The 11,585-nt window shown below is 36.5% G+C and overlaps 1 protein-coding gene across 2 annotated transcripts in view; it reads left to right on the plus strand.

Moving 5' to 3' along the window:
- LOC110062398 (HEAT repeat-containing protein 5B-like) overlaps nucleotides 1-11,585 on the plus strand; it is a 72,987-nt gene that overhangs the window by 34,914 nt on the left and 26,488 nt on the right. The window contains exons 16-24 of one of the 2 annotated variants that reach the window (XM_020769281.2): nucleotides 358-639; nucleotides 850-1,039; nucleotides 4,836-5,180; nucleotides 6,541-6,741; nucleotides 8,262-8,477; nucleotides 8,689-8,789; nucleotides 9,597-9,674; nucleotides 9,806-9,874; nucleotides 10,663-10,842. In XM_020769281.2, coding sequence (XP_020624940.1) covers nucleotides 358-639; nucleotides 850-1,039; nucleotides 4,836-5,180; nucleotides 6,541-6,741; nucleotides 8,262-8,477; nucleotides 8,689-8,789; nucleotides 9,597-9,674; nucleotides 9,806-9,874; nucleotides 10,663-10,842 — 1,662 coding nt within the window. The remainder of the gene's footprint in view (nucleotides 1-357; nucleotides 640-849; nucleotides 1,040-4,835; nucleotides 5,181-6,540; nucleotides 6,742-8,261; nucleotides 8,478-8,688; nucleotides 8,790-9,596; nucleotides 9,675-9,805; nucleotides 9,875-10,662; nucleotides 10,843-11,585) is intronic. The other variant, XM_020769282.2, reaches the window with a different exon arrangement.

Below are 11,585 nucleotides of genomic sequence, written 5' to 3' on the forward strand. Positions count from 1 at the left end.
TGATAATACACTTTATTATTGCATCTACCACGATGAATAACAACAACCTTTTCCTCGACATTAAGATTAGATTGTTTTGAAGTGAATATGCCTTTTACATCGTTAAGGTTAGCAACAATAATTAATGCTAATTGCTTTTTGGTGGCCACTGTTTGAATGTTAAAATAATGTATTTCTAGGTATGTAAGCTTAACTAGTTTTTAGGGCAATTTTTGTGTGTTGTTTGTGTGTGAGCCTTAATTGAAGTAAAAATTGCAATATTGTAATTCCCCTTGTTAAGCCTAGGTGCTTTTTGGGAAAATAATGACAAATGTGTTTAAATAATAAAAAAGTTTAATTTGTATCTCTTTTTTTCAGGATGCTGTAACAAATCCTGACCCCATTGTTCGGTGTGCTGCTGGTGAAGCTTTAGGACGTATTGCACAGGCTGTAGGAAGCCCTGTTTTGACATCAAATATTACTCAGAAGATCTTTGATCAGCTGAAAGCAGCAAGGGATGCTTTGTCTAGGACTGGCTACTCTGTAGCTCTAGGTTGTATTCATCGTTATGTGGGTGGGATGGCATCAGGGCATCACTTGAACAGTAGTGTCAGTATACTTCTTGCCTTAGCCAAGGACAATTCCTCCTCGTTAGTACAGGTGTGTTACACAACAACATTTGGTGGCTGTACATGTAAGTGTAAATAGTAAATTAAATGTTGCATTGTAAAGTGCTGAAATCCACACAAAAATAAAAACACATGGTTTTGGCTTCCACTGCCCAAAACATTATCTGTTTCATATTGATTTTACATTGTGGCACTTAGCTGTTTAAATATTGAGTGATTCTGCCTTTCCTCTGGCTGGCAGGTATGGGCATTACATGCCTTAGCTCTCATTGCTGATTGTGGTGGGCCAATGTTTAGAAGCTATGTGAATCCAACTTTAGAACAGGTTGTCAATCTTGTGCTGACTGTTCCTTCTGCTATAACTGAAGTTCACCAATGTCTTGGAAAGTGCTTAGCAGCTCTTATAACTTCCATTGGACCTGAACTGCAAGGTAAACATGTTTTTACAATCCCCTTGGGCTAGATATAAATTTTTATTATATAAACACCACTGAAATACCAGGATTTTTCCTTTTACTAAAATATTATCTTCATTGCACGCAGTGAAGCTACTATTTTTATCTTTCACACTGTGAAGATATCATTCCTTTTTGATAACATTTTTCTTTTGTCCCTTCAGCTACACTTAAATTTGTTGATGTAAGATCGAAACATCTTTGGATCTTCTTCGGTCATCTTCAGCAATCTTCGGTAGTCTTCAGAAAATGTTCAGAAGGCGTTCGTCTGGTCTTAGGAACAATTTTGGGAAATCTTTGGAAAGTGGTCGCAAATCTTCGGAAAATCGTCAAAAACGTCGTCATTAGTGTGCTTATATAATAAACAGAATATTACATGCTCACTTGTGGATACGAATTTTATCTTCTTGAGTTCAACTCAATATCTCACTCATTCGCTGCACTCACTCGTGAGATATCGAGTTGAACACTCAAAGATAAAATTCTTATCCATGCGCGGGCATATAATATCCTCTATATATTAAGGTCGTCGAGGAGACATAATGATTTGTGAATTTCACTCCATTTCCATATATTAATTTATCATTACTTCTTCTCACCAAGGTGAGTAAATTGATAACAGAGAGCTTTTGTGGAATATCTTACAAAGCAGACTCCAGAGTCTTCATAGAGCTTGCAAAGTTGTGCTGTCATAGTCCAATGATGCATGCTTCTGACTCGTGGAAAGCTAATGTGCTTCTTCATCATTTCCATTGGCAATGCTATGTAACGAATAGATTCCATGTAGTTGTGTGTCTGTTCAGTTATTGATATCAGATGATGTCAAAATGTGGTAAGAACAAAAAAGTGCCACACAAGCGACAGCTGAGTGCGTTTTGTTCTTACCACACTTTGAAGTCTTCTGTGATCAATTGCTGAACAGATGCACAGCAACATGGAATCTATCTGTTTTCTAATATAATGAAGCAAAACCAAATTTAAATTACGTCATTTATACATCTGTCCTCCAAGCGATCATAAGTAAGAACAAATTAAAATGCGAGAATAATATAACTTATTATTATCACTTTGCCGGGCATTGTGGCGCATTTTGCGGGCTAAAATTGAGAATTTGGCAGGCTAAAATGTATTTTAGCCCGCTGAATAAACCAATGAAAACTGAGAATCAAACAATCATATGATGTAAGCAGCCAATCAAAATCAAAAAGCCATTACAATGTTTGCACTGCTATTCTTGTAGCGAAGCATAGGTGAAAGAAATAGCAGTGCCATTTCCAATGAACAAAGCTTGCCATTCCACATAATGGATAGCTCAGCCTCACAGATAGTGCTTGTTCGGACATTCTTAGTCGTCCATTTCTTTCAAGAGAAGCTTCAGATGTCAATACCACCTGTAGTAGCTCCATGGCCAGTGGCGAAGTGCATGTAAGTTTTGTGGCGTCAAGCCAAACGCACTCAGTTCAACCAACTAAGCTTAATTATTGTACAATTAATTTCAACACTTACAAACAAGCTTTATCAAACTTTCATTTCACGTCTTTTATAAATTTTGAAAACTAAAATGGCAAGATTTTGTAATTTCTAGCCAGCTTCGCTTGATGTATTGTGTATTTTCATTGAGGGAAAATAAAAGCCATTCAACTTGTAAATGCTCACGTAATTGTTCAGACTGTTTTGGTGTCATTTTTTTCAGTTTTCTCAATGCCCACCAAAGTGATAATAATAGTAATACAGTTTATGTTCTTGGGCATAAATATGTTTTGGGCCCTTCTCAGCTCATTTTAGCCCTCCCTAATGGCTCTGGCTAAAATGAGTCTGAGTCGGGCCCAAAACATATTTATGCCTGCGAACATAAACTCTATTGTTTTATTATAAAACCAATTGATTCATGCTTTTAGTTGCACATCATAACGTTATGATGCTCTTGAGAAATTTGGAGAGCACTCAGCTGAGTCTCAAGCAACTCTTACACTTTTTTCATGCTCTCCAAACTTCCCTCATGCATCATAACTCAATGATTCATGCTAAAGCTTGAACTAATATTGATAATTGGAGCCCGAGATGGACATGGCACTCTTTTTTTGGTTGTGGCAGTTCTTGCATTTACTCCATTCTATTCTGATAAGCTACTGTGCTTACAGTTTCTTAAGAACATTTTGTATGGGATCAGTTATGAAGCCCAACACTTGGATGCAAGCCTGACAGTCCTCTTTCACATGTAATGTAGATACAAAAATCCTAAATACTGGATCTCGTGTCTGATATTATATGATATGAAGAGAGATGTACTTTTTGTGTGGGCGAAGCTCACAATAAGTTGGCAGCTGAGAAGTTTTATTTGTCAAAATTGAAACAAGTTGTCACACAACACAAAATGTGGATTGAAGTGATGCTTTGGTTTACGCAAATGATGTGCTACAATGTGTATATTCCATTACTTGTAAGGCAAACTTTACGAATGATGTGGAGAAAAATCTAAGCCCTACAATTTTTGATGTCCTTTATCAGACTGTCATTTTCTGCAGATGAGAGCATGCGTGAAATGACATGGCACTGCAACTAAACATTTTATGATTTGGGAGAGAAGCTATTTCTAAATGTAAACACTATCGAAAATTACTTGTGAGTGGCTTCCAGAATAACTAGCTTTTGTTTCAACAAACTTTGAGGTAAAACACTTGCCATGATATCGTTCTACCACAACACATTGGATTTCAAAACAATTATTGCAGAGGGATTATTTAAGTTCAAGATAAGAATACCACTCCAAATAACTAAAATACTATTGTCTAATTAAAATTTCTCAAATTATTATAACTGTGATTGCACAAATGTCATTGTCATTGTTTTGTCATTCAAAACCCTACTGTGTCAATTAAAACACAAAACTATAACAATATCATCTGATATCCACAAGGCTGAGATCTAAGAAAAATTACAGGGAGCCCAAAGGTTCTTTACCATGAAATCCCTGGTGCCCAACACTTAAGCTTATATGAAAAAAGTAAGTTTTTCAGTGGCCCAAAGACAAAAGTTAGCTGTCTGTGGCACCTTGGCTCTTCTAGAGCACAGCCCTGATCCAGGTCAAATGTGTATCTTTGTAAGACTCAGCCTTTCTCCTGCAAATTTAATCCATGAATATCTCCTCACTCTTATCTCATGTTCTCATTGGTAAAACAGGTAATTGTGGGTTCACCCTTCCCTTGTTGTTTTTAGAACTACTCGGATAAAATGGATACCCAGGGATTTTATGTAGCACAATATTTTTATTTTGCTTATAATAAACCGAAGACCTTCATTGATGTTAAAGAGCTCCCTTCCTCTAAAGGTCTTGCACAACTGAACATACATCGCATCAAAAAAGGTGCAGCACTATGACAACTCTATCTGTACAGAGTGACATAATTATGGCACTAAAAGACTCACATAAGCAGACTACCTATTGTCTGAACACACTAACAAATATAGCCTGTGTCGTAGGCATAAAGGAGGAAGGGGTAGGGATTGGGTGGCAAAAAACATGAGGTAGTGGGGAAGGAACAGCACCCTATCCTGATAAAGAAGCCCGTTTTCAATAAGCAGCCCGATTTAATATCCTTACCATGTAAAATTCAAAAAAGCAACAAAAAAAAATGCTATGCCCACACAAGTATGCAGTGTGGACCTATTTTTAGGGTTGTACTTGAATAAAATCTGCATAATGAAAATTCTTCCAAGCCCTCTATTAATTGTCATTGTATTTTTTGAAGTGAACAAATATTTTCAATTTTAGGAACATCAAAGTCCATTAGAGATCTCCGCCTGTCATGTGTAGTGTCCTGTGCCATTATGCAAAACCATCCAGATTCATTAGTACAGGCAGAAGCAATCAACTGCCTTCAACAGCTTCATGTGTTTGCTCCCAGTCACATCAACTTGGGAACTGTTGTTCGTAAACTGTGTGTTAACCTTTCAAGTCCTCACTTGTTGTTGCGACGGGCCACAGTTGCTTGTCTCCGTCAGCTGTCTCAGCGAGAGGCTAAGGAAGTTTGTGAACATGCATCTGCTGCTGGGGAAGAACTAAATAAATGGCAGCAGTCCAGTTATGCTGTTGTCATAGGAGACAAAGGCTTGGAAGGTATGAGTTTTTAAGTGCTTTTCATGCACACCCTCCTGCTAGTATTTCCCAAAGAAGTAAAATTTATGTTAGTCCACTTAATTTAACTTTGAACAACATTTTTTGTCTCACCATCATTAAGAATGGAATGGATTTTAATGTATTACTTATAATTATGCAGTGTGATACCAAGCGAAGTCTACAACATTGTTTTGGTTGTTATCCAAAATGGATACAGTTGATGTTCGCCTTGCGACTACTCTCATGCACAACCAGCTCTTATTATGACCACCTGTGAAATTCACTCAAACTTTGTAATGAAAAGCTCTCGTTAGCGACCACTCCCATTAGCAACCACAACCACTTTTGGCAATTACCAACTGGTGTTTTCCTTTGATTTTGAGCTCTTGTTGGGAACTGGCCTAGAGTCTGATTTGCATAAGTCAACACTTAGATTAAACAAACAACCACTTCTTGATCAAATTTACAATGATATATCATAAGTGTTGATCACTTGTTGGCAAGGATCTCAAATCAAAAGTTCAAGATGATTTTTGGCTGTTAACTTAATATTTACAATTTACAAGTACACGAAAGAACATATATTTGAACTGCAGAGAAAGATATCAAGTCATAACTGATCATCACAGTTATTCGCACAACTCAAGATGGAATCCACCAGAAGTTCAAGTAACAAGTGGACAAAAACCTAGTACCAAGATTATTTACATTGTAATGCAAACTTCTGTACGACTGTTTTAAATAGCTTCTAAAAAAAATCATTTCTAGCAACACCAAACATCGGAAACGAATATTGAACTTCATATGAAACACTTGAAAGTACTGGTGAAATGAAACTGATGATGAAATTTTGCCTGTGTTTGCACAAGTTCTCTGAACTTTGAAATTTATTTTCTCTCATTCCCATGGGAAATTGTTTTCGGTGTTATTTCAGGCAATTATTTATGTACTTGGCTTTAAGAAAATGTAAAAATGACTATAAAATACTTAAAATTATTCTGGTACCAGATTTTTTCCACTAAAACCTGAAATTGTTCGATTTTCTATTGGATTTCGTCTTAAGCAGTTGTGAAATTTAAGCCTGACAAAAATTCAGGCCTGAATGGGATTCGATTCCTCTGCAATGCCAATGCATCCACACAGGATGCACTGGTATCACAGAGGTCATGATTAAAGCACTCGTAAGCGACCAGACTCTATTGATCCATCACATGCTTGCTTAAGGAGCGTGCTCTCATAAGTAACCAGCTCTAGTTATAATTCCCAAGGTGGTCACTTACAAGAGCTTCAACTGCATTTAGAATGAGGCATCTTAGATTAAGAATACACTCATACACAAGGTGTTTTCTATTCCATGTAGGTGCATTATTTGGTATGTTGGACACAGAAACAGACACTCGCATGAGATCGGATATTCATGACACATTGAACAGCATGTTGCAGACTCTTGCATCTCATAATCTGACACACTGGTTGGGTTTGTGCAGGGATGTGCTATCTGCATCTAAAAGCAGCAAAGGAGGAAAGGGTGGAGATGTTCAGAACAGAGAGGAAGAGGAAGGTTGGAATATTGCTGTAAAATAATATTTAAGGTTTAATAATGTTTGTTGCACTCTTTTAACACTAGCAATCATTCCCTTTTCGAACTTATGTACATTATTTGTATTTATAATATAGACAGGACCCTGCACATGCTTTGATTGGTCAAAAACCCATGTTTTATCAGAGTATAAATGGAGAAAAAATGTGTTTTATTGTTTTTCGCCGCATTACCTCTATTCATTACATTTCTACACTCAAGAAATATAGAAAACACTCGCCTGCAGCTCATGTTTTCTACATTTCCCTCGTGTTCTCAAATGCCCATTGTGTTTTATCACAGTGTAATACACGGCTTAGGCTTCTTCATTTGTTAAATATGAATTTGAATAAACATGGATGTATTTATTCAATACTGTAAGTTCACTAATTATACTTTTAACCAGCCATGTTGCATGTCAGAAGCACTATTTATCGTTAGTGAATGTAATTTGTAGAAGTTTGCAGAAACAAAACCACACTCAACACCTAAGTAATAACTAGATGCTCCAAGAGCATTTACTGGGGCTCTGTAGTGCAATTACATTTATTTCATTTTAATTTTAATTTTAAGGTAACGTTTTTAGTTGTATTAGTGCTGAAAAGCCCCCAGCAGGAATGCTAATAAAATTTGTATTGCATTGTAAATCGTCCTTTACAAGTGAGCTTATTGAACACATTGAAACAAATAAAAGAATCATATTTACTACAATATTCAAGGTGCTTCATTGAATATCCTCTTTATCCAACTGCATGTCTATTTGCATGTTGTTTGCCTCATCTTTGAAGTCTTGCTTATGACGATTCTTGATTTTGTCAACATCTGAGGATTTTTAAGTCAGTAGTCATAGTTCTTTGTCAGTGTTTTCATTGTTTGAACTCATACATATACTGGCTCATTTGTTGTCTTGTGAGAACAAGCATGAACTTTGCTTATTTGGCTTTCAAGAGATATAATTTGTCGACTGACCTGTTCCAAAAACGATCAACATCTTTTGTATGTGAGATCATAGTTAATAGAGGGGATGGTTATGAAGCCAAGCAAACATCAGAGGAGCAAACAAAGATGCCAAGATTTATGTTGGAATGTCGACAACTGTACACAATCTTTTGTTTTGCATTCATACACTATGCATGAATTACTTAACCAACACATTTCTATTGGTTAGTTCCTCAGTACAGAGGAAACGGCTATTCTGTTTTGTGCACTGTGGAGGCCAAACAAGTGAACAAAAACATACAACAAAGATCTCTGTCAGTTTTCATAACCATTACCCTCTATTAACTGTGTTGAGATGAACCAAACAAGACAGCTTCGGATTGGCTAATTATAAATTTTGGTATCGCGCTGGTGAATATCGTCCATGTCCTGTATTTGGGTTGTGATCCTTACTGCAATACAGACCAAACCCTTATTACAAATGCGACCCTTATTATTTTACAGTCGTGCCTTCTAACATATATTCAATAACAAAAACTTCATCTTGACTTCTGTTATGTCAGTAGAGGCTGATGAGGCAGGTGAAGGTGAAGCTGATGAAGGTGGAGGCATGACAGCGGGAGAAGCTCCTGAGGAAACACACCCTACAGTGGATCCACGCTGGCCAACCAGAGTGTTTGCTACTGAGTGTATCAAGAAGATTATTATGGTCTGTCAATCAAGAGATGCTCACTTTGATTTAGCCCAGGCACGTACAACCAGACAGGAGACGGGAGAAGGTGAGTTAAGGTGAAGTGCTCCCCCAACAAATAATGTAGTCCACAATGGGAAATCCAGTGGCCATCTGTGGCAAGTACATGTCAAGGCTGTTGGATAATTAGATAGATAATATTTACTAGAGCTTTTAATCATGCAAAAACAGATAGTCATTTAGCTCTCAAATAGGACTTTGTAGACTTTATGAGAACTTATTTTTATTTTCTCTGCCAGATTTTCTCGTCATGCATCTTCAAGAGCTGGTCAGAATGGTATTCATTGCAGCTACAGCAATATGTGATCAATTGAAGCTGGCAGGACTGAGCACTTTACAGGTATACACCAGACACTGCAATGCTGTAGCAAGAACGTTACTGGAGCTAGAATTAAACCTCATTCCAAGGCATTTGCTCTATTAGCAAGACTAGTGTTCTTTAATGAGAAGCTTCAGGGAAACAGGGAAATTGACACCCACACATGTGGTCACTTGAGAAAAGGGGAGTTACAACTTTATTGCAATTAATTGTTTTCTGTTTTTAGCCCATTGACACCTGTCATCACCTTTGATCAAAATTGACATCAACTATACTCAAGTTCTGTGGGAGGAAGAGATCTTTCCACTGATAGATCAGAGTGATTGGGTCAATTGATTTTGAAACATACTCAAAAATGCTTAGAAATTTGAGTGAAAAACACGGAGCAAAATTTCCCTCAACTACACTTGGCTACTCCTTGTTCAGAATATCCTTTCTCGATGGTGCTTTCTTGGGAATTCTTGAACTGGAAGCAAGCTCAGTAGAAGATCAACAACTGCAGCAAAAAGATAAGAAAAAGAGAAAAAGGAAAGACAAAAAAAAAATTAGAATAGAAAAAAAAAACGAAAAGCCTTAAGATGTAGGTCACTTTTTCAAAATTTTGATTTCTGCTTATGCCCAAGCAAAAATCTCCTAAAACGCAATGCTAATGGAAAGAGAGGCATGCTTTCATGTTGAGTAGATTGAAACTAATTTAGCTCATATCCAGGTCGAAAATGCCAAACATGTCTAAAAATGTGTTTTCCCAAAAATCTCCAGGTGTCAGTGGGTTAAGATTTGTGGTGAACTGATACGAACTTTTGTTCCTGCTTTGCACATTTTGTCTAGGATGTTGTCAATGTGTTTGCTTCAGTTTTGGACCCTGATTATCCAGGTCATGTTATACTGGAACAGTTTCAAGCTCAGGTGAAGGGATTTTGTTTTATCATAAATTATAGCAAAGAAAATATATCTAGTTTACAACATATTATAAATGTCATAGGCTATTAGGTGGGGAAGTTTCTGTCCTTTCTTAATACGAGTTGTATTATTGACAGGTTGGTGCTGCCCTGCGACCAGCATTTGCATCTGATATGCCATCTGATGTTACTGCCATGGCATGTGAGGTATGAAGTTTAAATTGAACAAAATTTACTTGTGTTCTCTCTCCTTGTTACAGTACTGATATAGCTAGTTATTGGTCTCTCTTGGACATGACGGTCACAATTTTATGTAGTTGCTGTGAGTTTTGAAGTTCATATTGGACATATAAGATGGAACTTGCAAATGTGGTGCAGGCTTGTTGTATTTTATATACTTTAAGTTATTTGATTGTAACATTATTTTATCTATTTTAACATTAACTATATTACTCTCCTTCTACAGTATTTACTCTTTTAGGACTATTTTACATGTATATGATTACCATATAGATAAACCCTCAATTTTTTAAAATATATTTGTTTATTTATTTACTTATTTCTTTATTATTTCAAGTGGTTTTCAAAGCTAAATCTTATAGACTCTGAAATAAAGTTGCCATGTATGTACCAGTATGTGTATATGTATCACAAAATCTTAGATTTATTCGTTGCAGCTGTTACATCTTTAAACAGATTTCTGTGATAAGCAAGTTAGAGTAATTATCTGATTCAAAAAAAGTTCTTTAAAGCTCTTTAAATAATTAAGTCTGTTTCCAGGTGAAGTTACTTGTTATGTAAGACAAAAAGGCTGTAGTTTTGCTGTTTAATTAGTTTATCCTCACAGTGTAATAGGTACGTGCAGGCAGAGGAGGAAAAAAATGGAAAAAACAAGGACTGTACTCAGGGCAAGCTTCAACTCTGTTCATTAGGAATTTGTGTTAATTGTATGGTCACCTGCACTGAAAAATTTAATAATAAAACTTTCCTCACAGGTCTGTAGTGCATGGATTGCTAGTGGTATTGCTAGAGACTTGAATGATGTACGACGAATTCAGCAACTCTTAGTCACTAAACTGTCAAAAGTAGGGCAGGGCAAGGATTCTTCTCTACAGCTGTACAATGAGGCAGCTACTACAATGGAGAAGTTGGCTGTGCTGAAAGCTTGGGCTGAGGTAATGCTAATTTCTACTTAACAAATAGATTCCATTTTGCTGTGCATCTGTTCCATAATAGATCACAGACGATGTCAAATTGTGGTAGGAACAAAAAAGTGGCTCACAAGCCGTTAGGTGAGTGTGTCACTGATGTTCTTACCACATTTTGGCATCTTCTGTGATCTACTAGTGAATGGACACATGGCAACATGGAATATCTTTCTGTTTTATCTAGTAAAGAAAAATATATTAATGGCATCGTCTATGTGACTGTCCTGCAATAGATTATAAGGACAAACCAATCAAACTGTTAGAATAAGTTGACTTATATAAAAATATGTATGCTAGCCATGTAGATTTGCTTAAAAATAGGATCTGGAAAACTAATGTGGTCATATGGATTGAGAGACCAATCTGAAACCTGATTCTTGAAACTCTTATTTCTGTGGTCCATTGTCTGATTCCATGATTGCAGAAGACCATAGTGGCTGAAAATTTCTTCTAAACTGTCAATTACTTGCAGGGTAGAGGTAATGATGTGTGTTAATGCAATCTTGTAATTATAAGGTAGCAGTCCTGGTCCTTGGTGTAGCAGAGGAGAAAAATATTTGGTTTAAATAGCTGAAAGAACTGGTTTGAACATTGGATATATAAATATCACATGACGTGAAGCAATGGATCTGGAATTTGCAGAAGCTTTTGCATGTCTCAGAGCAGTCTGAAAAGCAAGAGTTCTCTCCCTCAAGACAAAGTTGAATATA

This window comes from Orbicella faveolata, unplaced genomic scaffold (genome assembly GCF_042242905.1).
Source record: "Orbicella faveolata isolate gen_17 unplaced genomic scaffold, um_ofav_v1 contig_24, whole genome shotgun sequence".
Lineage (NCBI taxonomy): Eukaryota > Metazoa > Cnidaria > Anthozoa > Scleractinia > Merulinidae > Orbicella > Orbicella faveolata.